Source organism: Nyctibius grandis, chromosome 8 (assembly GCF_013368605.1).
Source record: "Nyctibius grandis isolate bNycGra1 chromosome 8, bNycGra1.pri, whole genome shotgun sequence".
Classification (NCBI taxonomy): Eukaryota; Metazoa; Chordata; class Aves; order Nyctibiiformes; family Nyctibiidae; genus Nyctibius; species Nyctibius grandis.
Genome location: NC_090665.1, coordinates 29972677 through 29999610, shown reverse-complemented (window position 1 = coordinate 29999610; position 26934 = coordinate 29972677). Strand labels below are relative to the sequence as shown.

Below are 26934 nucleotides of genomic sequence, written 5' to 3'. Positions count from 1 at the left end.
AGCAAACCCAGGCAAATAGTAATCTAGTTGTCAAGAATGGACCTCTGGACCCATACAAATGTTTACTGAAGTACAGTGTAAGCTATGTCACATGTTTTGGTGTTTGAGATGGTAGAGAGCAGTAACACTCTCAGCCCGCCCAAGATAAACTGTCTTTCTAGCAAGGATGCTAGAAATAAAATGCTGGAGAACAGCCTGTGGGATTCAGACCAGCAAGACAAGTTCTGACCTGAACTTGAAAAAGACACATTTATTTAGGGCACTGTGCTTGGAAGAGCTGCTCGATAGCTTCAAAACTTAGCTCAGTAAAACAAAGTAAATCAACACAGACTACTGTGAAGAAATGTTGATTAAAGATGTTGTTTACAGGAGCACAAAAAGATGAATAGCTAATAATAAACATTGGGACTTTGCTCAAAGGCATCTGGGGAATTTATGAAGTTGATAAGAACTGGCTTAAGACAGAATAATGTGGTTTAATATAACAAAGACTGGTAAACTGAATGATCAACCTTTCCCATAATATCCAGAGGATCTGTTGTACTAAACACCACCATTCAATGACACTACTGTTAATAATATGAGGAAACTAAAGAGACAGGGCTATTTAGTACGGTGATAGGGACAAATGAAGAGCTGTTACTGTGTAAGCACATCTAGTAGCAAAAAGTATCATATTCTTTGAAGGAGTCACTGAGTTTCAGTTTTAGCACAGTCTGATTGAAACAACATGATATAATTTCAGAAAAAGAATTTGTTGAAATTCTCTGCCCAAAACTCTTGAGAGAAACTAAGCTGATACAGGATTAACAGGTACATTATTTGATATATTAATAACTTATTATTAGTTATTAATACTGGATTATTAAAATATATGAAATGAAGGGCAAGAAAAAATGGTCTATTTTCTTACAGTAGAGGGAGGTCACTGGTAGTGTACCACAGGGACCTGCGCTGTTCAGCATATTCTTAAATGATCTGGAAAAAAGAGTGATTATCGAGGCGACCAAGTTTGCTGATGATGCTGAATTATTCATGGTAATAAAAACAAAAGCTGACGGTGAAGAATTGGGGAAAGCTCTCATGATAGTGCGTGACTGAATGATAAAATGGCAAGTTAAATTCTGTGCTGAAAAACGGAAGTAATATGCAAGAGAGAAAACCAGCCAAACTATACATGCAAAATCCTGGAATCTAAATGAATGACTTCCACAGAGTGCAGAGTGCTTGAGTTGTGAGGGGTTCTGTGAAAACATCAGCTCACAGCTTAGCAGCATTTAAACGTGCAAATGAGATTGGTATTATCATGAAAAAAAAAGGATATAAACCCAGAAATAAACCAGAAAGCATTTATTATGCACCTATATAAAGCCATTGGTTTTGTAATTTGAATAATGAGGACCATTATGGTCTTCTAGAATAGGATTAGGAAAGGTGTAGAAAAAGGCAAAACAAATGATATGATGAAGACATATGCCTTCGTGAATGGCATGGTTAGGTGAACAGGGAAAATTATCCATCTGTTTTTTTAAGAAAAGCACTGATGGACATTGAAGAAAATTATCAGGCAGTGGGCTTGAAACAAAATATTTTTCACACAATGATTCTTAAATTGCATGACTTGTTGTCCTAGAATGCTGCGCACATCAAAAAGTGCTCAGGCAAATTCTTGGACAAGATACTCTCTGAAAGTGTGGATACTATTTTTCTTCCCAGTAACTCCAGGGACTCAATTTGGGACAATGTACTGCAGAAAATGTCTTTGTGTGCTTCATAATTCCTACAATCTTTCACTAAGCATACACCAGTAACTACTCATACTGCTGCTAAACTACACGGACTCTTATTTATTAGCTGTTCTTGAAATAAAAAGGAAACAACCAATGAAAGTGAAACATCTAAATATATTGATATTTAGAGGAAATTATTTTGAAAAACAATATTATTGCAGCAAGCAGATTATGAGGATTTAAAAAGTATGGAACTTTTGTACAGTTTGCAAACTCAGTTCCAATGTCTTTTCTACTATAAACACTCAACACGCACTCCTCAGTCTCCCTTATATGGAAGAGCATCTAACTCAGAGGATAAACCGAATGAGTATTAGCTCACTTAATCAAATGGGTTCTGGCAGATGTCATGAAAGAAGGAGAAAACAGGAATATTACAAAAGAGATGAGAAACACAGGTTTGAAGATGGCATTACTGTAAAGGCAAAGGAGGTAAGCAAGACAGGCAGTGAGATAGATAAGTCAGATGGAAAGACAGATTTTCTACTAATTGCTAAGAAGTAGAAGGATCAGTACTTCTACCAATACAAAATAGGACAAGATGCATTTAGATTTATAGAGGGGAAAAAAAAGACAAAAAAATCCCCAGTACAATGCGGCAACAAACAGGAGTGAAGGCAGTGGCAAATGAGAGAAACCAACTATAACCCCAAAGACTACTAAACACGCCAGAATCTACAGGAATGATATATGTGTGGAGTAAATATATAAAAATTCACTGGATTCATAGAGATGGTTATAAACAGTTCTAAATCTCTGAAGTCCTCGATGTTACTTTCAAGCATAGTACTTCTTTAACACATGCAATCAGTAAAGAATGCTACAACCAGATACTTTTTTTTAAAAAAACATAATAATGTTGAAAGCAAAAACGTAAAGAATAGCATTTGGCATTATGAACTTTATATACAATCTAAGTAAATGAAATGTTAAGAGGGATTTTACAAGAATGAGAATAATAAATAATTTAGTCTAGTGGTCAGTGATGGGTGCCGAAGACAAGCTGCTGAAAGAGAAGGTAGTTGCAGATATCCAAATGATATTGGCATTTAGGAGAAGCAATATTAGTTTTTTTCCACCTAGTAAATTGATGGCTGCAGAGAACCAGAGTGACTTTTCCAGAACAGAACAAAAAGTCAGAGTAGAATGAGAATTTGCATGCACTCCTAATTGTTAAGTTAGTTAATGGGCTGCTCATGGGGTCAGCTAGAGAGGGAGATAGGGTAGTAAAGCATCGTGAAAAATTTTCTAATTATGTCGATATGCGTAGTTTTTTTACTCTTAAATTCTTTATCATCGGGCTTCATTGCAACAATTTCAGTGACCAAATCCAAGGGACTTACACTAACCTGAAAAAACTAAAGTGCAATCAAGTAATGGGCTACCTCCTCAAAAGGTATTTTTGAAACCAGTATTGCTGGATCAAAATATAGAAAATGCAGATGTTTTGAATACTTTTTTATATTCTTCTGGATTTGGGATCTTTCAACAACAGTTGGACCACATTTTCAGTTTTTATAAAATCTTTAGTTTGACTTTTTGTTTGAAGTCCAGGATTGCCCAACGAACAGCTCTTTCTAGAAACTTTCTATCAAACATTGTAAGATTCGTGATGAAATATTGAGACTTGGCAAAAAAAAATGGAGGGAAAAAAGTGTATTTCCTAATGGCCACATAGGGCTAATAGTTTGTACCCTGATGTAGTAGTTTACAGAGAACCATGGCTACACCAACTTCTGTGATGAAACGGCATAGCTCACTGCAATAGTTAATTTGTATGTTCATCTTAATTATTTTTTGAAAGAGTATTAGTGGTCAGCTATACAGTCAACAGGTTGTTTCCTTATAAATGGCTGTGTAGCCGAAGGCACCAAGCGATGAGGCTGGGGCTCCCTGGCAGGGCTGGGCCCTCTGAGGGGACAGGGTGTGGGGAGGTGCCCGGGCCTGGTTCGGCCTCTCTGAGCGTTTTCCATGACGGTGCTGGGAAGTGCTGGCACCAAGTTTGGAAAGTCTCTCCCCGCAACAAGTGCGGTCCGGCGGGTCAGCTGCGGCCCCGGGCGGGGCGGTGGAGACGCCCATGGACCGAGGAGCCCCCGGAGCGGGCCTGGCCCCACCTCTCCCAGCGGCCTCGGGCGCTCTACCCGAGCAGGAGGAGCTCCTCTGGGGCGAGCTCTCTCCCTCGCGCACACACACAGGCACTCCCGAAGCGGTGCGTTGGGGCAGGAGAAGCTGGAATCCCCCTCGCCACACGGGGCTGCGCGACTAGGCCGCCTCCCGCTTCCCGCCTCAGGCGCGTTCAGGCTCGCGCCACCTCACAAGCCGGCTTGGCGGGGGCACCTGAGGGCAAAAACTTCAGTGGCGCCGAGGGCGCATGCGCAGGCGCCGGGCGCATGCTCTATAGCGGCGAGGGGCGAGGAGCGGAATCCGGCGCTCGGCAACATTCGGCGGTTTCCGTGCGGGCCGGGCCGCCATTTTCTCGCAGCTTCCCTGTACGCGTTGTCTGCACGACTGTCTGTCCCGCCTGTCTGCGCTTTGTCCTGCTCGGCGATGGACGGGTGAGTAATGACCGGGGTGGTGGGAGCGAAGGCGCTGCCGCGGTTGAGCCGCCGGTCAGTGGTGGGACCTGTCCCAGTACCGGGGGCTCGCTCCCCGCCCGGCTGGCTGTCGGCGGGCGGGCGTCTCCCAGGGTGTGGGGAGCGGCCGCTACCCCGGCGGCGGTGGGGACGGGCGGGCTTCCCGTCGCGGGGCAGCTGAAGCCTGAGGCCCAGTACGGGGCGGGGGAGGAAGAGGGGCTCAGCCTCTCTGAACGCGGGCCCCTCGGTAGGGTCTTCCGTTTAAATTGCCGAGGGCTTTGGGCCGCCCCCGACTGAAGTGTAGTAGTGCCTGAGACGCCGGGTCTCACTGTAAAGATGGGGCGCGATCCACCCCCACCCGCCCCCTCCAGCGCCCCTTGTTCTCTCCTTCTCCCCCTCCTTTGCCTTCTCCCCCCGCCTCCAGCCGTGGGGTGAGGAGAGGCGCTCTGTAGGGATCGGGTTTGTTTTGGAGCAGGCTGGAGGGGAGGAGCAATACCAGCAGGAGCCAGATGTCGAGCTCTTTTGTTTTCAGAAACTGCCTAATAAGCCTTCTGGCTTCCCCCCCTCCCCAGGTAGAAAGATGCCTTTGTGTATGCTGGAGACTGGCTGTGAAACCCAAAGAAGGGCAGGTTTTGCAGGAGTCAGCCATACGGGACAGTGAGGGCCCTCGGTCCTGGCGGGGAGCTGGGGTAGGCAGTCACTATGCACAAGGCCTTCTTTCTGTTGGACCTGGAAAATGAGGCTGGTGGTTGTAGCCTTCGTCAGTGTAAATACAATATAAAACATCTTCCAGCTTCCAAATTTCCTATTAAGTTGTTTACTCTGCTTCAAACGGAGAAGTGATCTCTTTGGTGTGCTTTAAGCATATAACCCTTCAACTGTGAGAGTTTTAAAGGCTTTTTATGGTTAGTTGTGATTATAACGTCGGGAGTTACAAACCCCATCTGAAAAGTCGTGTCATTAATTGGTATTACATTGTGGAATACTTTCACATGTTAATGTTTTGCATTTTTTTTTTGGTGTGGACTTAGGTTTCTTTTGGGATTGTGTTACACACTGTGAGTTATGATGTCACAATCTCTAAGAAAAAGATACACCTTGACATACCTGTTGCAGAGTTTCTTATAGATCTACCTGATTAAATTTCTTATAGATGTATCTGCCAATGCATTCTTTTTTACAAGCTAATTTCAAAAAATATGTTCATTGCTTTCTGCTGTAAGATCTGTAGGAGAGGCTATGTCACTGAACTAGCCATCTAGTTGATAGAGGTGTGTGAGAAAAGTTCTGTACTTACTTTAAAATTCTTTCATTTTCACCCTATGATCTCATGTAGTCCAGAAACCCAAGTTGCCTAAATAAATTTCCTGGCAGTCCTGCTTTGGAGTAATGTTTACTTGAAACTTTGGACTGTTTTGAAGAAGCCTATGAGCTCAGTAGCTTTTGTAGGTTTCTTTTGTACTTTCCCTCAGTCCTGCTGTGCTCTTTGAACATATTTTCCTGATTGGGGAAGTTGTTGGCTGTTTTGATTCCTTATTATTTTGGCATTGCAATACATTGAAAAGTTGGTTTTATGAGGATAAATTGGTTGACTTGTGTTCTTGTTTTTTTCTTTTTTTTTACAGCATTGTCACTGATGTTGCAGTTGGTGTGAAGGTAGGATGTACACTTAGCAAATAAGGGGGCAAATTGTTGATACAAAATGAACTACTTTGAGCATCAGTAATTGCAAGTTGTAAGATTTTAACTAGTCATTGTCAGCTGATATTTAGTCAGCAGTATATACTTTATTAACCAAAAATCCCTAGAGGTAAATTGGAGGCTTTACACAAAAGACTTTTCTAGGCCTTTTTACTGAACTGTAAACAGTGGTTCTAGATTAATGTAGTGGTGTCACCTTCTTATTTTAAAGCTTAATTTTGCAGATTTTTTTCAAAACCACACTTTCTCATTGTTGCATGGTGACTGTAAAAGACATTTTCTTCTCTCCCCCCCTCCTTTTTTTCAGAACAGTTACCACTGAAGTTAAAAAAAAAAAAGTAACTGTAATAGGACATAAAAATATGGGAGGTAGAATTTGTTATGTAGACAGAGAAGTGGGTGTTTGCTTTCCTTTTTATTTCTCAAGTTCAGTTATGAATTTGTCATATTTGTTATAACAAAGGAAGAGCTTCCAAGTTGTTGTTAAGTTACTATTTATTTACTTTTGTATTCAAATCTGTTGCAGGAATTAGATCAGTACTTAGTAGAAGCAGACTAAGACATAACGAGAATGCAAAGATATATGGGACAATTGAACTTTAGGTTATGTTAATGAATGCATTCAAGCAGTTCTGTTTCAGTGGTAGAAACACAGAAGTTTTCTCGTGTATACATTTAATTGTCCACTTTATCCAGGGACTTTGTAGCTATGCTACGTAGCTACCTTTTCACCTGAAGCTGATCTGTGTTAACTGCTTGGTAAACCAGGTTTTGTCTAGTAAAATTCTTTGGCTCAGATTCAGTATTGGTCCTGCTGGATTTGGACTAGTTCTTACATAATACAGCTAGCCTGTAGATACAGCAGCTCTTCTGTCATATGTACCTGTATTATGTTTCTGAGCAGGCTTGCTTCTAGGAGGAGCTGTAAGAAGTCAGTTGCATAGATTCTGCACCCATCTGACTCCACATGTTCGTGCAGTATTGGAGACGAGCTTAAAAATCACTCTCTGAATCAAGAGGAAAGTGTAGTTATTGAAGTACTTCTGTGGGAGCTAATCGCAGTCAGAAATATGCACTGGCATGATTGTTTCTCTGTTGCCTGGGAGGACAGAGTGTTAACTGATTAAAACTTCAGGAATGTATTTAATAGTTTGGAGGAATACCTAAGGAAGTTCAAGTCTTTCAGAAGTAAACTGCCCCATGTGAATAGCTTTGGGGCAAAACAATTTATAAGTTGCCCTCAATCATGTCTAATGAAGAAGTAATTTCAGGTAGACCATCTATTGCTTGAACCTTAAATTCTGACATTCTCACTTCAGGAGAAGTAAATGGATTCAGTATCCTTCTCATTCTTAACTATGAGTGACTTGGAATCTTAGGAGAATTTGAGTGTTCATGAAATAGGTTGTGTGTATTGCGATTTTGGAACCATATTTTCAGATACTAGGCAGACAATGAAATAAAGACACTTCAGATGACATAACTGCTTCTTTCTGTTGATTGTAGGAGTTATATTATGAATATAATACAAGAAAGAAGGCAAGACGGGTGTATCAGAGGTAGTGATTAAAATAAATACAAGGAGAGGCACAGAAGCGTCAAAAAGATGTGATTTTGCCTTGTAAAAATAGATTTTTGTCTGGATTTTAAAAGGAAACAGTCCATTTGTGCATGGAAGTAGTGGGAATAAATAAAAAGGATGATGTTTTTCTGAAGAAAGCTGTTAAATATGGGAGGAGTAAACTGGATTGTATTCTGGAGCTTCTGTAACTGTCTCAATATACTAAGAAGAATGGAAAATGGAATTTCTCGCTAGTTGATCTAGGCAGTTTGGGTAGCAGTCTAATGCTAGCTTCAGTCATGTTTTGTGGAAGGCCTTGTGAAACATTTGTCCTTTGTGTTCTTTGGTGACTGTTCGTTGCTCTTGATGAACTGATGTTTTGAAGTTGAGGAATGTTTTACCTAAAGGTGGTATATAAAAAGCTGGGAACACTTGTCTGGCCTTTCCTTGGCTGTTATCTTTTCTTTGGGGTGCTTTGGGAATGTGTAGGGAGCAAGTTTTGAGTCCAAGGAGTTGCATCAGCAGTTTTAATGCTCTTTTGACACTGCTTTTATTGTGACTGGGTAGCCATTTGAGGTGGGCAGGGATTTACCTGTGTGAAATCAACTTATCCAGGATATTTGTTTGACCTGATGCTTTCTTGAGATTTTGCACCTACTGTATATATGCTGATCAGTTATACAGCATGTTTATGATATATTCAATTATACTTGAAGGAAGGGATTGTAACATACAACCAGGATTGTGACATGACTCTTCTGTGTGGAAGATTTGCTTTATTTTATCAACATCAGTCATGTTGATACAAATTTGAAAACTATATTAACTATTGGCTGGCTGGTTTCTCTCTTAAACAGAGAAGTGAACATGTTAGTTTCAATTTTAAACCCATTCATGAAAGAGTAATAGTAGACATTAACTACTGTAATCTGGGAATTGTCTTGAATTAAAAAAAGGTTTTTGAGCTTTGGGGACTGCGTGTGGGCAAAGCAAGTAAAAAGTAAAAGGAATACTTGCTTATAATGTTTTATTAAGAGTTTTATAGTCTTGGAGTTGCCTACTAATGAGGCTGCTAAGTTTGAAGCTATTACCATTTATTTGTGCAGTACACTTTAATTTGATTTAAAACATTTTTTTTCATCAAACTATTGAATGCTCAATCTTGATTTTATTTATGTGTTGAGTTACCAGAAATTAACAGCAAAAGATGAGGAAAACATGAAACTCAAAATGGAGGTGGAAAAAATGACAAATACTATTTGAAAACATGGTTTACATAGAGTAAATGTGGGGATTTGTGCAACTCAAAGTATGCAGTGGGAGCACACTTCCCAGCTAAGATCTGTCAGAGGAGCAGTGTGCTTTAATTTCTGAAAGTGTTAGAACATGTCAAAACCCAGTCATCTTGTAAGTACATATGAAATAATTAATATTTGATTTGGTCTGTAATGTCTTGTTTTGCTTACCTAGAATTCATGGAGGTAAGGAAATGTCACTTTGCACACAGTTCACCCCTTACGTTACAATTTACAAAATAATACAGAAAGAATGAGCTTTAGCTCTGTTTCTGATGTTACTTTGTGAACTCCCATTGTATATAAGCAGTTTGTGTGACGTATTTTTGAATAGAACAGAGCTAAGGATTCCAGTGATGATAGTATATTACATAGTTCATGGATTTTTTTTTAATTTTTACGTTTCTTGAAGAAATTCTATACATTTTAAATTTATAGATTTCTTCATGCATACTTTTAAAAACTGACATATTATATAAAGTGTTTGCTTTTTTGTTTAAAAAGGTATGTCTCAGTTCTTCTGTTTTTATTACATGAGGTCCTTAGTCACTAAAAATGAAATGGCCTGCTAGTTAGCCTGTAGTCTCAAACTTCTCATTGCTCACTGGCTATGTAGGTTTGAGTATCAGAATCTAATAGCTGAAGTTTGAATTGCTGCCTTGTGTTCTCTTTACAGTTATGATGCTTTAATCTGGTTAAGTAAATTGATTTGGCACGCAGAGTGATAGAGCCTTTTTCAACAGCTGAAGGGAGTGTATGAAGTATATAATGTATCTTTTCTCTGGAGTAATTAAAAGAATCTTTGGAGGGGTATAAAATGTGATGTAAAAAATATACATTACACAGGTGCAGGGAATAACTCAGGTGAACTTTTGGTGCATATTGAAGATAATAGTTCTCTTTTACTGTATTTCAGTGTGTGCCACTTCAGTCTAATGTATCATCTTTCTCCTGGATGGCATGCGTAGCTGTGCAGTAAATGGGGCCTGAACAATTGAGTGACTCATTTGTGTACATGCATTGCACATTTCAGAATGGCTGAGGTGTACTTCTACCTGATGGGAGAAAGGCAGCACTTATTCCTTCATGGTTGCGTTATTTGGTACATAGCATTTGGGAATTTGTGACGTTGACACTGCTTTGGGCTACACTGGCAAAAAACAGAGCTTCAGCTGCCAAGTGTGGACAGCCCCAGTTATACCTGGGAGAGAAAACTCATATTCCTGTAAACACAGTTTTGTAATGTTTAAAGATGTGGGAGTAGCCTTTTTCCCCAAAAGTCAGGGCATCAGCCTTTGCGGCATGCTTAAGAAAAGAGGAAATTCCTGGTGTGTATTTAGTTGGTTATGTTAAGATTGGGTAGAAGATACTAAGAAGCACTGTCCTAGTACTTTCTAATAGTTTTCCAAACAGTAATGTGTCACAAATTTAACATGAAATTTAACATGAGGGAATATAATAGTATGGGGGAAGGATGGTAGCTAAAACCAGAAGAGAGAAGAGCTGATGGAGAAAAGGAAGAGAGCAGAAAGTAGCAGTGTCTGTAAGTACTCTTGAAGCATTGTCAACTTTTTTTTTAAAACTCAAGTTCTGAGGGGTAGTCTCTTCTCTTACAAAATTATAGAACACTTTTTCCTACCAATAACTGAGAGTTTCCTTGTGGTGGAATCAAATATTGTGTATATATTGTGACTTTTTATTTGAAGTGTACACCATATAATGGAAATATGTGTAGAAAAAGGTCAGTTAGAAATTCTTGCAAGTTGTCAGAACATAAGTTTAGACTAAACTTAAGAAATGAGAAAATGTATTTAAATAGGTTTTTTCCTTTCAGTTTCTTCTTCATCTGAAATCTATTTTGGCTTTACTGTCATACTTAAATAAAAGGAAGGGAGTGGTAGGATTAAAAAAACTGACTCATTCATACAGACAAATACCGTGTGATGGTCTGTTTTACTGTATTTAAAATATTAGAATGATAGTTTTGAGCTATTTTTGCACATCTAATATAATTACTAGTACATTGATGGTAGATCAGACAAGGAGTCTGCTAAGGGCAGTAGTATGAGAAAAATGGGTTGGTTGTCAATTGGAGGAACAGTTTTAATTTTGTCTTAGCTAGGATAATGTTTTTAAATCAACTTTTGTGTTTAACAATACATAGTTGTAGCAGCAGTAGACAGCAAAAATGTGCAGAACATTCTAGCAGTGAAGTAAGAATGAAGTGTGACCACGTTCAGAAGTTTAGAACTGGCATCTGGATTTGTCTTTTCAGCACTGGTATGGGGAACATGTCCTTAGTAGAGGCTTAGTATACCTCTTTGATATGTTTTGATGTCTGTCACTAATTGGAGATCCCTTAATTTTCATTTGTAACAGAACACCTATATTTGCATCTTAATTGAGGGGGTTGTAGGAAGAGAAATGTGATCACCTGCACTGTCTGAAAAACATAAGCCAATACCAGCATGAAAATGCCTTTCCCATTTCTTAGAGCTTTGGGCCATGTCACAAGCAAATCAAGCTGCATTCCTGTTTTCTCTGTCACTGTAATACTTATGAAACAAATGTTTGGGTAGCCACTTCACAAACCTCTCTTGGGAACTTAATCAGGGTAAAGCCAAGCTGACACAACTGTGAGTTACATCTTTTTAGTTAAATGTGTTCCAAAGTGTGTGGTTGAATAAATGCTTGTGGCAATATGGAATTGGGGAGGACAGAACAGGAACAAGTTGCTGGGGGCAGGGAGAAGGTAGGACTGTTACTTTTGGTGGTAGTTGGTTCAAATGAGATTGTGGTTTCACAAGCTGTTAATGGGACTGTGATGTTTGATTTAGTGGTTTGGGTGGTTTTTATAGCTATGAGTACCTACAGCTGTTTTTAACTTTTCATAGAATCAGTTTTTCTATGAATGTGTAACGAGTATTGAGTTAAAACAGCACTAGCACTTTTAATTTATTATTGTGAAATAGCAGAGAATCAAGTAGAAAATACCTTCCTTGTGGATCTTGAGATGTAGAAACTGCTACTGAAGGACCAAATCTGCACATCTAGGTGCCATCATTCTTTAACCAGAAAGCTAAGAACACATCCAGGTGGTAGCTCTAGTGAGTTGTTCTCATCTGTTCTAATTTACTACTAGTTATGTACAGCTACTTCAGAGTAACACTTTCTTTCCTGGTAAAAGTGGAATAGAAAGTCTGAAATGCTGTAATAAAACGATTGTTTGTGTGCTTCCTGGGTGTTTGAAGTGTTGACTGGTGTTGGACTAGACTCTTGCCTGCAGTCTTGCGTTGCAGTTGAAAGTTTGAAGGTTTCCAATTGAGGCTGGGTGGCGTGGTTTAAGTGGAGATTTGATTCTTTACTCTTCAGCTTTCTGGTTTAATAGTCCGTCTTGATCTTCAGATGCTCTGAGAAATTTGTCTCTTTTCCCCATTGTATTTTGAGAATTTGGAGGCTTTTCAGAGGAATTGAGTCTTGTCTCCTTTCAGTCTTAAAGACTCTTCAGATTCCCTTGATCGCTCTGTCTCTCAATTTCTACAAACTTGGTGTGTTTTCATAAATTAGGTACATGGCACATACAGTGCATAGAGTTGCAAGAAAAAAGCATAAAAGCTTAATTTTCTCCTGGATCCTTCCTTACTGAAAAAATAGGAGTATAAAAATGGTGAAGTTAATTGTTAGGATGTAAAAACAATACATGGTTGGCTGAGGACAGCATGAGAAAGAATTGAAGTGGGGAAGGAGGAGAATCCAGAGAATAAGTATGGAAAGGTGATCATATTGTATCCAGTTAACTTCATACTGAATTAAAAGCAAGTGATGTTATAAGTGAATTATTAAGCGCCCATGGAGTTCATGGCCTTATTTGACAAGATTTCACGATAATATACTTAAATAGTGTAGTCATTAAAAAAAAATGAAGCATACGTACTCCTTGTATGTAAGATTCTGATGAAGTGGTAACAAGCTTAGAGTTTAAACTGTGTGCTTTGTAAAATACCTATGAACCTGCATGGAATTTCTTTTGGATTGTATATTTGGATTTGGCCTGTCCTGTCCTAAATGAGTCTTCTGTGATCCTATACATATGAGAGGTGTAACAGTCTATTCATTAGGTAATTTGGATTATGTTTTCTGACAGTAGTGTGTATAGTCAGAGCATATGGCAGATCAAGTATTTGTTCTTCACTGAAGAGTATGTGAGGGTGTATTTATACAGTGTTTCATTGAAAATGTATCCTGTTAAAAATGAAGCATTCATTAAATTCTGATCCGTCGTATGTACGCTGAACGAAGTTTATAAATGCTGTGTTTGGGGGTTTAAAGTGTGTTGTCCTGTTGTTTCCAACATCCAGTCCCCAAAGTTAGTTCAGGCATTGCATATTGAAGGAGTGTGTTTACAAACGTGTATCTGTTGGAGGGGAATGTTTAATGTCTGGGTTGGAATACTCACATGCTTTTATTCCTCTCCCATACCATCAAGTTTCTGGCTTTTTCTTTTAAATTGTTCGCAGATGTTGTTAGAAATGAAGCGTTTTACAATGCTGTTGAATTTCTTTAAATCATGAGATCTGTCTCCTGGCTTGTCATACCTCTTGGGAAATTCGTGCCTGTAGGCTGGTAATGACTGTGGTAAATGCGCAGTGCAGCTAAAGTTCTCCTTTTTCTTTCCTCTGGGGGAAGAGGGGGGAGAGAGGGAATGGGGCAGGGGGGGCAAAAGCATCCTGTTCTTGAGAGAGGTTTGTAATATCAGAAAATTTGAGTACCATAAATGAGAGTATTTATCAGAAAGTGTATTTTTCAATATCTTTGAGTGTATTCTTTATCTTTTCTAGTGGGAATTTAAGAAATTATTTTAGATGATGCTGTTGACTTGTTAACAAAGTGCAGTTTTGTCGCTTGTTTGCTGTTTCGAGTAGTACTGGTTTAGTGTTCTTGTAGTATTGTAATGCATCTACACATGCTTCTGATAAGCCTTCTGTAATACACTCAGTTTGTTATGTTAGGTTCAGCCATAACTTCTGATCAGTCTCCATTGCCCGGAATTATTGGGAAAAGAGCTGATAGTGTTTCTCTTTCATAAACACTTGTCAAAAAGTACTGCGATGCTTAAAAGGCTAAACCTCTTTGGTAACTCTCAAGCCAAAGTTGTTACTCTCTGGGTTTTTTTTACCTTGGATGTAATAAAATCTTGAGCAATGTTTGAAATATTTGAAGTCCTATCTGGAATGTGAGGAAAATAGTTGGCAAAGACTCCTAAATAGTATATTTTTTATTAGCCTGGAAGGATAGGATGACTGTAATGGCTTCCTGAAATTACATAGCTACTTAATATAACCTGTGATAGCATTAAGCTTTATAGTAGTCTGTTATAGGGGGAAAAAAATCTGAAATGCTGCTGTGTAAATCCAGCTTGTGTAGTGAGGGATTCTGAGTTAACTATGAGTGTTAAAGCAAGGAACTAGGAGATTAATTTGCTAAACTAGGGGCTTTTTCTTTCTCTTTGTAGAATTGATTTTGTAAATTGTAAAAGAGACAGAGTATATACAATAACTATATTCACTTACAGAAATCAACTGAAATATCAAAGTGGTATTTTCAATTTACAGTATATAAAATAATTTTTTTATATATAATTTTTAAGTTTCTCTGAAATACGTATTCAGAGTCTGAGCAACTATATTTTTCATCTTTTTCTGAAAGTGATCTTACATGTCAGTTTTACGTAATTCCATTGGTTGAAGCCATACATTAATAAGCTGTTTTCATACCTGGGATGCGAGTGCTCCCATGGGGGCAAGGGTGTGATAACATAGCCTTCGTTGAAAGGACCATATTGACTCTGCAACAAATATAAAGTTTACTCACTGCAAGAAGTTAGTTTGGCAACTCCCTTGTTTATTTTGTATAATAGTATTTTGGCAGATGCTGATTTAATGAAGGAACGTTCTAGATATCTCTGATCTGAATAGTTAGTGGTTTAGCTTTTGTGGAAGATTAATATTAGATTAGTGTTCTTGACATTGGTAGGAATAGAAATATGACATTGAAAACTTGTGCTGTTGAGGACTAGCTGTCAGAAGATGACCTATTAATAGTGTAATAGCAGTTTGTACTTCCTGTTTTGTCCTTATAATCTCCTTCTCTCATGCTGAAATGGATATTCAGTTAGTCTCTACCGTATTGCTATTATAGGAACTTTCCTTTGCAGTCTATGACAAAATTAAATAATTGTGGTGGGTTTTGTTTGTTTGTTATTTTAACTTAGATTTGGACATATCTATGATCTATGTGTTTGTGATCTTCGGTCTTGCTATGCAATCTCAAATTTGCTTTGATTCTTTAGAAGACAGCAGTTTGCACAGCTGGGGAAAAGACTTAAGTGAACATTGCTCTTGGATTTTCCATTCTTCATCGAATCTGGTTTGCTGTGTTCTTCAAAGATCTGAGTTTAGTTTCCTTATCTCTGAAATACTCAATAGAATTTACCTAAATTAGTTAAAGGTTTCTTTGCTCTGCCTGATTTGACTAGCAGAAATGGTGTGCTTGAGAATAAAACTAGCGAATGTTCAAAATGCTTCCGAAATGGTTTATAGTTCTGAAATTCATGTGTGAAATAGCGGAGTGATGAAGAGCTTTACCCTTGGAGCAAGATGCCTGTCCTTTATGGCTTAGCACCCTCTAAAAGAAGATGCACATAAAAACAGAGACAAGCACCCCAACCCACAAATAAAGTCTTATCTCTGCTGAATCAATGTAAGTAAAATAAGTATTAATGTCTATGCTGTAACTCAGGAGGTGCTTGTGTCATATAGTAAGTAGTGCCAGTCTAGACAACTGTCATCTTAAGATAACCCTTTTGAAGTAAATGACGATTACCAGGCAGGTACTGCTTTTGATTTTGTGATTTAACCTCTCTGTGTCCAAGTACATCATGTGTCTTTTGGTGCGTAGCTCCTTTTAAAGTTACGTACTGAATGAAGTGCAGCGGTATCTAGGCTGCTGAAGAACTGATGAGGAAAAATAGCTGTGTATATCTAATAAGATGATTACTCACATGGTAAGAGATACCTTTGTCTTTTACCAAAAGCTTGGCAAGTATGTATGTGAGTGTTAGCAGGGGTTTGCTATATGTTTGTGATTTCATGGTGAACTGGAAGAACATTCCACATATGAGCCTGTACATCTGTGAATCAGACTTGTGAATGCTGATTTATGAGAATAAAACAAATCTAGAATTTATGATACATGCCAATATAAGGAATTCACATTTACTTGTTCTTCTAAAGTAAAACTGTTAAAACTTTTTCAAGTGTAATGACAAAATCTTGTGATTGACTCTGAATGTATTCATGAAATGCAAAGTGATGTGTTTCAAAATGAAGAGAAAACTCTTTTAACTGTTCATGAAACACAAATACAGTAACTGAATATCCACGCTATTGAGTAATTTGTGCTCCTTCTGGATTTTTCTGCTGTGGATTAAGAACTTAGTAGCTTTTTGCAAGCCTGATTTACTAGGAACCAGAAGTTTATTTAACCGCTCTTGTGTTCTGCTGGTCAGCAGTTGCTGATGTAAGTAACTTTTTGAAGCTGAAGGCAACTCAACTTTGAGATATTTCAGAATTGTAAAGTTCCTGCGGGTTTTGGAATAGCATTCATTTGGTACTGGGGATGCTTCAGCTGTTTACATAGTAACTGCTGTACTGTTGCAAATTAATGCCTGGCATATTAAGGAAAAGAAATTGTTGCTAAATTATCTTAATATGCCTGACTATGAAGTGATTCAGTCTTTGTTGTTACTTCTGCCTATTCAGTTGAGCTGTCCAGGCCACAGACAAGGGCTTCCAAGCAAGGCTAGGTGTTTAGCTGTGAGCAGAAATAACTGCAGTTATCACTGAGTGAGCTAATACTGCTAGTAATCTTGAACATTGCAAAATTCTACCCATGTAAATGTTAGACAAATAGAACATTAAAGAGAAAGAAGGAATGTTTATGTTTCAACTTACACTGACTGCTGGGTTAGGATATTATATTTACAGCAGAAAGCAATGTAGTTTGAATAATGGAGAGTTTCCATAACTTCTCTAACTTGTTTCTCAGTTTTGCCCGGCTGAATTTTTACTTAGTTATATCTGATTAGAGATGTGTTCTTACACTTAGAAGGACAAGATGTGTTCCTTCTCATGGTCCTACCTAATCTCGGTATTGGGCATTAATTTTAAAGGAAATCTGTTGTTGATTTGATAGGCACAGCTTTCTTGATTGCTATGTGCCCTTAAGAACTTAGAGTATTCAATAAACTGTGTAAAGATTCTTCAGGGCTGCTGATGAAAACTAAGTAAACTTTAATGGCTCTATGTGTACGTACACATATATACTATTTCTGGGAGCTTCTGGGTTTCAAGTCTGGATTAAACAAACTTTAACATACGGTTCTGTGTGTGGACACACAGTGCACTATGATAAAATGGTAAAGGTTTGATTCTGTGCATCTTCCAACTGTGCTACCTAGAAAGGGGATATCCTCAGGTTAATTTATATGCAGTATTGAGGTGCCCTGTAAAACATATTCACTAACTATTCTTGAGATTCTATTGTAGTGTCCACAACAGAATTAAAAACATTTATTTTATAAAGATGGGTAGTAACTGTTCTCTTTCCTCATTTCCATTTTAGCAGTGACCTGGATTAGTGTTAAGGGTGCTGTGGAAATAATTTTGAAGTGGAAAAAGAACAAATAAGAAATTAAAGATAATCTTCAAAGGATGTCAGGTTTATTCCTGTTTAAAAATTTTTTAAATGAAATATCACCTAAATATTCTGGGGGCTTTTTGAGAGATGAAGTCTTGAGGGATGGAAGGGGTTGGGGGTAAAAGAAAAAAAAAAAAAGGTGTGAAAAGAAGCAAAAGCCTCTCAGCTATGTCACATGCCCATCTTGCAAATAATTTGAGAGGAAAAGATTATCTTGTACATTTTCAGTATAAACCCTCCTCTGATTTTTGCAGCCTACTTTTGAGTCATTTTCAAAAAGACCATTTAATTGATACTTGTCATGTTTTAAGAATTACAATGAAGATGTAATTCTCTACCCCAAATTGTGTTTTGCAGGACAAATGGATGTCCACAAAATGAAAATTAATAATGTCCTATGAAGACAAGTATTTTTTTTTTTTTTTAAATAGCAGTGTTAGAATTGAGCTAAACTCCATATTTCTATTTGTGTAGATTTCCCTTATAGTTTCAGCTACATATAATATATATACATGTATTAAAATATTTTTTAAAAATTAATTTAAATGTTATTGAAATAGACTAAATATATTTAAATATAATAGTATTTTAATTTGAAATCCTGGACAAAATTCGTGTTCAGCAGTTCTTATTGTGTCTGGAGGTGGCTACATTTCAGTGGTGAGTGAAACAACTGTGGCTAAGCTGCTCTCATTTCAAAGATTGCCGTGTAAATATACTGCTTTACTTAGATTTCAAGTTGTTACAGTTATCTGAAAAGAGGAGGTCTGCCAAATCTGCATAGGTTTGGTTATGCTTGCTTAAGTTCTTCTAAAGGTTCTCCCTGTCAAAGTGACATTTTTAATATCATCTTTAAAAATCACAAAATAGAGGAAAAAAAAAAATCTCTTACTGTCTCTTTCTTTTTAGAGAGGATCTGACGAACTTCTTTCAGGCAGTGTACTCAATAGCCCGAACTCTAACATGAGCAGCATGGTAGTTACTGGTAAGTGATGCCATTTCAAAGGAGAAATCTTATCATTTATACTTGGATTCATTTCCTGTTTACAAGGGGAGAATACTGAAACAAGAATCCTTTGTGCTATAGAGGGATAAACTGTTGGCATGCATTAGACTGTAGTGACCTTATATATACTCAAAAACCTTGGGTACCTGAGAAGAATAATCCCATAAAACAAGAGGCAACTTTCAGATGTCTGTACACTTACACTGTTGGTGGGTGATGGATGAAAAATTACACTTGTTTTGTACAGCTGCCTTTAAAGTAAGGAATTGCAACAACCGAGCAAAGGTAAACAGCTTAACAACTCCTGTATGAAATCAGCTTTTTCACAAATAGACATCTGCGAGCCTGGACATTACAGGGAGGAACACTGTGTTGGTTTCATAATATAGTGTGGATTCAGGAAAACAAAGAGTTTTGCTCTCTTCTGGTTTAGACTGCTAAAGTAGGAAACTTCACTTTGCTACTTGAGTCTGAGATAGCAGCGGTAGAATCTCAGAATGTCAGTGCAAAGTGAGTGTGGTTGTTCTTTAGTCAGATTTCTGGTGATACTAGATAGAAAGGCTTTTCATGAATTGGCACATACTAAAATGCCTTCTATTGCAGTTAGTGGTTCTGTGTGTTGAACATACATTGACTTCCCTTGGAGGGCTCACTTCAGAGGTCTTGCTTTTTCTCTTTTTCTTCCCGCCCCCCCATGCATTTTTTTTTCCCCTTTCCTCAGAGATGTGGAGGAATTGGTTCACGGCATCAGAGGGTTGCTGGGCTTTCCAAATAGTTGTCTAGTTACTCTTTTAATGTGCCTGATCAGTTTTTCCATATTTATGTGCTGAGCAGTATAGTCGCTGATATTAGTATCAGACTCTTTCCTTTTAATCTAGTAGTAAAAGATTGGGATTCAGGGTGCAGTCTCATGTTATGTTTAGGGTGCTGTGGTTGCAGCTGTTGCCAGAATATATAGTTCTGTGCTTTCTCATCCTACATCCTTTGTACAAGTGGAACCCCCAACCCCAGCTCCACATGTTTCTGCTCCACTCTCTACATTGGAGTGCTGATACATTTGTAGAATGAGCTAGTCCAGCCTTAAACTGTACTGCCAAAAAGTGTAGTTTTCCCTTGGAGCAACTTACTGATTAGTCGTGTGACTTCACAATTGCTAGATTCAGTGCAATGTGGGGTGGAGGCAGCAGAAGAGAGGAGAACCGCTTCCACTGGCAGTTCTGTAATCAAAGGTGAAGAGATGATACTTCTCTGGAATAGATCAGAAATGCAGTGTAGTGCATTCATAGCCATTTTAGAACCCCAGAACATTTGTTTCTCCCCTGCTTTTCTTTCTTCTTTCTGGTTCTGAAAGAGGTCCCTCTTCTTGTTTCCATTTTCTTGATGTCTTCTGCAGTCCTGGATATTAGTGCTTCAGCAGTTTGCTTTACTTAAATGAGAAACTAGAATGAAAAGGAGTTTGGGTTGTGTGTGTGAGGGTTTGGATTTAGGCGGTGGGAGAAAACTATTACCAGGACAAAGTCTTGAATGTTACCAGATTTTCCATGTGTTTTCAGAGAAACTTTTAGTTCAGGAAAACTAAATGCAAGTTAATTTGTCAAAGGAAAAAAAAATAAAAGCTAAAGGGAAAAAAAATTGAAATAAGAATTATTATAATTTTGAGTTTTCAGAAGAAAAAAAATACAGAGGCTTGTCTAAGAAGCCTCAAACTTTAAATAGAAATTCTTTTTTCCTTGAAAAGTTTTTAAAATGGAAAAGAGTGCTTTAATTCCATTATGTGGACTTGGGAGTTTGATGCATTTAACATGTACAGATTTTCCTACCCATCTTATTTTTGTTTCTTCCCTTTTTAAGCTGATTTAGGGTTTGGGTTTTTTTGTTGGGGTGGTTGGTTTTTTTTTTTTTATTGTTAACAAAGAATAAGCATGTGTGATAGAGTTTTCAAATGAGTTGGCTCTTTACATTTTAGACAAGTAAGACCTCTTGATAGGTCTCTAGGCTCTTGAACCATAAAGGACTTCTCAGAAGCGATCTCATTAGGAAGCAGCAGTGGTCTGAGTAGTGGCCTGGTTCCTGTAGTATCAGTTGCCTGTTATAAAAGTTTTCATACTAATTATGTAATATAAACAGGAAGTTGGTGGAAAAATAATCCCAAACAAACAAAAAAACCCAGTTTGAATGCAGTGTTATAATTCAAGCTATTCTCCATAGAGGTCAGTGAAAAGGGAGCTAGTTTGGTTTGGGTTTTTTTGTTTGTTTTTAAGCAGTTTCTTGGGATTGTGTTCAAATTTCTCGCCTGCCTGCCTTTGTTAAATAGCGTAAAAAAACCCTGTAGGGTAGGCTAAATCCACAGTTCAGTGTTATTTCTCAGTATATTATCCCATAGCTGTTTTGTTTCTGGTGAGCCTGGAAGTACTTTTTCCAGACTTGCACAGTTTACAAGTTCAGAGTGTAGAATCAGAAGTAACTAGATCTGAAATGGAAACCCATATGTTAATTTTTCTGTACCCATCTCCTGAAGCCAAATGAGTTCAAGTATTCTTTGTGTCTGAATTAATGTCCTCCTTTCGCTTCAGTTCCATTGTAACTTTTCTCTTTAGAAGAATTTAAAACTTTTGTGAACAGTTTGTTTTTTTTTTGCTGTAGACAAGGCATGGTAGTGATGAATCTGCCTCGGATTTTCTAGGGCTTAAGAGAATCTGTAATCATTGATTTAGTTCTTTGTAAAGGACACGTGTTGTAGAAATCGGCCTACTCTGTAACTCTTAAAACTAATACTTGTTCTTGCCCTTCCATTCTTAGAGTTTGGAAGTGTCATGATTTTATGAGACCTGGTCATTGTTTTCGGGAGTACATAGACACCTGTTCTGGTTTTGACCTTGGTATTTTCAACATCTAATCCCATGATATTTTTCCAAACAGATACGTAGATGAACAGAAGAAAGAGACAGTTTGTCTTTGTAATTTTCTGAGCCTTATTGGTAAAATTGTATACAATCAAAAAAACAGGCCTAAACTTAGAGCAAAAACTTGTGAATCACAGCATCATCTCTTTCTAAATCTCTGTTATAGAAATATTAACCTAAACCAAGCTGCCAAAGTTGTCAAAAAATGACCTTTTCATGAAAGTGTTTTTTGGTAGAACTGGGGGTTGTGTCTTTAGGAGTGAGACTGGAGATGAAGTTTTAAAAACTGATCATCCTACCATTTTATTGTGGTCACAGTTCCATTAAGTTTTTTTTTTGGTATTCAGCTGCCATTCAGTTAGAATACTGTGGTATTTTAATGCATTTATGAATATTCTTGCTCTAATTTTTAGTCAGAGAAAGGCATGAAAGATGCATGCTTTCTCTACCCTGTAGGGAGTCTTACATATGAATCCCTCCCGTGTTTTTTTTTTTGTTTTGTTTTGTTTTTTGTGAAAGAAACTTGCAAAATTGTTGGGCAAACGTTTGATTTACATTTTTATTGATTAATTGAGCCACTGGTAATTTGATAAGCAGTATGGAATTAAGGAAGATGCTAGCATGTTGGATTGTTGTCCAAAGGACATTGCTCAAAATACGAGGCCCAATCCTTGAGCATTTTCTAACCAGCTTTGCCATCAGTATCCATCTTCAAGACTGTATAGATGAAAGGAAAGTGACAGTATGTTACATTAACATTCACTACAAGTCAAGTTACTGTATTAAGTACTTTGTTTGTATTTTGTAAAAGAACAGCCTTAAAAGAAAGTTAGACTTGGATTAATTGAGGATGAGTTCCGTGTGCGTTCTTTTACCACTTAATTCTGAACCCTTGTATCTCCTGTTTTGGACATAATTTGATTACTGTCCTTATTGTTGTGGAATTTCATTTCAGTTAAGCATTTATATTTAAATATACAAGAATTTATCTTTCTTGAATTGGTTTATGAGCAGTATGGCAGAACATCATTCTGTAAACATTGAGGAAAGAATCCCATCTACTAGATCAGAATTTGTTGCAAGAGAGGACAGCTTGTAAGGTTCCAGGTCAGCAAATATCTAAGCTTTTGTAAGAAGTTCTCTTTTTGATGTTAGATGTTTAAGTTTCTGAGCTTTTTAGCACCAGCTGACAGTGATATGTTGAAATTGTGTTGTCAGAACCAGAGGCCTTCTACTACTGCTTGAACTACTACTAGTGTTTTCCTTCAGCTTTTCTGAAAATACTGTCAAAGTCCATTCTTATTTTCTGTCATAATCTTGCTTGATTCTGATCTCTTTGGAGAGCATAACCCTCCCGTAAAGATCTGTGAATTATTTTTTTTCATGTTGATGCACAGCAAACAATGACTAGCAAGGCGGCAGTTCAGGTAAATTAAGATATGGTTTGGGATTCTGAGAAACCAGAGCTGAAACCAGGATATTTAAAAATATTTTTGACTCTGGATGTTTTTAAAGACATGAGTTAAGCACATTGTAAATCATATACATAAATAACTTCCTTCACCTTTCAGTGCTGTATGTTCAGTAAATATGTAACTGCAGTTGCTTATTCTGCAGCTTTTAAATCTAAGAAAAAAGATCCCTTCAAGAACTAGAAAAGGCATTTCCTCTGTGATGAGTTACTTTTATGCTGAACTTCTTGTGAGGCTTTTTTCTTTTCAGGTGGAGAACTGCTTAATGCAACTTTTGGGAACAGTTACATGTATGAAGATGCTCATGCCATGAACTGTATTGCTGAAATCCACACAAAAAATGTAAAATTTTTAAGGGATGTAGATAAAAAGTGAAATATGTTGATGAACGTTTTAGGGAAATTGTCTTGTCAAAGACAAGGGATTGAAGCAGAAGAATTGGCAGGTTTTTTTACTGTAACTGCCACCAATTTTATTGTTCACATTTGTGTGTTTAAGTTCAAGCAGTATAATCACTTAAAAAATCACTCTGAAACTGAGCTCACCAAACTCCTGGAGTATTAAACGATACTATTAATCTTGATCTTGTTTTTACTTCATTAGCAGGGAATGTTAGCGGTGACTTTGGTAGATAATTCATTGTAATAACAGAATACTTAGCACTGAGGCATACAAGCTAATAATATTTCAAGTGCTGTGTTTAACTTGGGGAATAAACATAGATGTGCTGTTTTTGATGGCACATTAAGTAAAATTGGTTATTAGTTAACATTAATGATGCCTAAACATAGGTAATTTACTTCTGAAGTTTGCAAATTGATTACAATTAATAGTAATTGGAAAGATTTGAAGAAGTACAGCACGTGTGATTGGAAAGTATTATAGTATAATAATAGACTAATTTACATTTTTCTACAGATACACATGGGCATGTGGATGAGTTAAATTTTAAACTCTGAATGCCTGAACAGTATATCTTTTTTTAAAAAAAACCCTGAAAAAACAAACCCCTCAAAAAACCTTAGGATGGGAGAATAAAATGTGGCTATTAGTTTAGTTAATTTCTGTCTGCATCGCTATGCCATGGTAATTAATTTTTGTTCCAATTCAGTTGCTTTTCACTCTAGCTGTAGTATTTTTATGTATTTTAAGGGTCAAAGGGAAGTGTGTTAGTTTTAGACCGTGCAACATTGAACAGACACTGTACCGTATTGTGTGTTATCACAGTTGCTTAGAAAACTTACTGAGTGGGTTTTGTAACAGAGGTGCAGCCTATGTGCAGATGTGCCAGTTAAAAGCTGTGTTAACTTTTTAGTTGCTTGACCATGTTTACTTATTTAAGCTCAAATTCCTGATAGACAGTAGTCTTTGTACTATAAGCTAGTTTTATTATTGGTTGGTCAAGATTTTCCTTTGCACATGGCCCATGTCCGTGGTTAATGATTTAGTTCAAATGGTAAGACTTCTACAGTGTAGTAGTGGCCTAGCAAGGCAAGGATAATAGCGTATAAAAGTGCTTCTAAGTACAAAGTCTTGCAGAACACCTCCCCCCCCCCCGCCCAAGCCCCAAAACAACAACATAAAATAAGCATAATTAACACTGAACATGTAACCTTTAATTTTTAAGGTTAAGAAATGCAGACTTGGAGAACTTCACATTCTTCATTTTTTGTTCTTTCTCTCAAACATTTTAAATTCCAGATTTTATCTTTAGCTTGAACTATTGAAGATGTTTGTACTAAAACAAAAGTCCTGTTTTTCTTGTTTTGGGAGCCTGTTGGCACTTATGGAGAAGTTTGTCATTGGATCAGACCAGAGGTCTCCTTTTTCTGTGTTCTGTCTGTGACATCAGGCCAGGTATATATATTTAAGGAAAGAACCTCAGAAACGAAACCGCAATGGTCTCTCTTATACCCTCCCAGTTAGTGGTTGTCAGTGGTTTCCTTAACTGGTTGTTTTATGCAGATGATTGTGTTCAGTAGCCACTGCAATATTTAATCTTTCTGTCTGGTCATAATCCACAATTGTAAACTAGGTACCTTCATAATTCCATTGCCTTTCTCTTGGTCAGGTGTTTCCTGTGTGGATATGTGTCCTATGTTCTACTTGTTGATAAAATTAAATTTCATATATTTAGCTAATGTGCAACAGGAAGTACTTCCTACATTAGCAACAACAATGAATAATACTGTTAGTAAGCTGCTTGTCTTTAATGTATAAACTGATTGTATTGGAGGATGAAATAAGTGTTTCAGGAAAGCCTAAGTATTTACTTTTTTTTTTATAGTTGGTTGTTGGTGTGTACTGACAGTTGCGAAACAGATTGACTCCTGCAGAAAGGGTGTTTATCAGTTATTTCACTACTTCAGTTATGCAGAGACTTATAATCAGTCTTGTGATGAATTTTTAAGATTTTTTTTTTCCCCCTTCTTTCCAGGAAATAACAGGTGAAAGCAACTTTTTATTGTATGCAAAATCTTTGCCCATAGCCACATAGTTAACATTTCTATAATAAGAGATTGTGTGAATATGAAAGAAGGTTATTGTAAAGGAAAATTACACATCTGAAATAAATGTAAATTTTCAAGGTAAATTATGTATTTTTGGCCTCAGAACACTTCAGGTCTATTTATGTATTTCTTGAAAAATAAAAAAAAAATGTGTGCAGAGAAAAACTCCTCTAGGATGAATTCTTATTAAAATATGTTTTCAAAAATAGTTATCAGCAGGAACTAAGTAATCCACTGTTCTCTAGGAGTTATGCTGAACTTTAAGATCACTTTTTCTTCAAAAACTAGTTGGGAGCATTGAATCTTCATAGTTTGAACAATTCAATACCTCAGACTTACAGTATGCCTTGTGTACACTGATACAAAAATCGGAAATCTCCAAACCCTCTTGCTTTCTAACTTTCCTCACCGAAGTGGGAAGCTAGGTGCGGCTGGGTAAGGAGTCCGAAAGAAAACTCAGTAACACCAGAGTGTGTTATTAAGCAGGCATTCTTTATTGCAGCGCTGGGCAGCACTGGGGATTATCCACCATGAGTGCTCCGCCGATTTTGCAGATTTTCAGAGATTATATGCCATAAAGTTATACATAGTCATAAGATTCCCAATAACTCATTTGCATAGTCATGAGATTTCCCGGAACTCATTAATATATGTAAATGTCCGTTACGCATGCGCAGTCGTTTTCTCTGGTGGTCGTCGGGGTCTTCAGATGAAGGCTTATAGTCTTCCTCGCTGTGTTCGCTAACTGACCTCTGCTTCTGCGCAAACTCAGTCCAGGGATCACGTAGGTCACATAGGCTGTGTCCTTCAAGGCAGCTGTTGCAACTCCCTTATCTTTAGGTTTCTGTGCCTCTGTTTTCCCAAGGCCAAGTTGTCTGAAGTGAAATACAGCCATCGTAATTAGAAACTATCTTTTCAAGGCCCAGTTGTCTGAAGTGAGATTTACCCACCTAAATTAAAAAAAAAAAAGGCTCCCCTTTGTTTATTTATATAACTAGGTTAGTTGAATGTCTCCATGTTCTTGGGGCCCTCAACCGTTTCAACATTGCACTTCATTCTGTTGTTTATATATATGCTTCTATGTCTGTGTTTAATAAAAGAGGAGTTTCTAACTAAAAATGCCAGGGACCCAAGTTGTTTACATAATGGGCATTTACAGGCTTTGTCAACTCTTAAGCATTCAATTTTAACAACTTGATTTATGCTAAATCGAAGGAACTATCTGCAACAGGGATGTGGCTTATGTATCGATTATGTTTAGACTGTAGTATCCTATTTACATGGGAGAATGATGCTTTGAATGCCATTTGTAGAGATGAGATTTTGTTTAGAAATAGACAACTGATGTCATACAGAAACTGGATTT

General features: G+C 37.5%; 1 protein-coding gene across 5 annotated transcripts in view; it reads left to right on the top strand.

Annotated features, from left to right (window-relative positions):
* The first annotated feature begins 4260 nt into the window (after positions 1–4260).
* The window catches only part of PTBP2 (polypyrimidine tract binding protein 2), a 54063-nt gene continuing 31389 nt past the window's right edge, over positions 4261–26934 (top strand). For 4 of the 5 annotated variants that reach the window (XM_068406090.1, XM_068406089.1, XM_068406088.1 and 1 more), the window contains exons 1-3: positions 4261–4345; positions 5989–6019; positions 18587–18662. In XM_068406090.1, coding sequence (XP_068262191.1) covers positions 4338–4345; positions 5989–6019; positions 18587–18662 — 115 coding nt within the window. In that variant the 5' untranslated portion in view covers positions 4261–4337. The remainder of the gene's footprint in view (positions 4346–5988; positions 6020–18586; positions 18663–26934) is intronic. The other variant, XM_068406091.1, reaches the window with a different exon arrangement.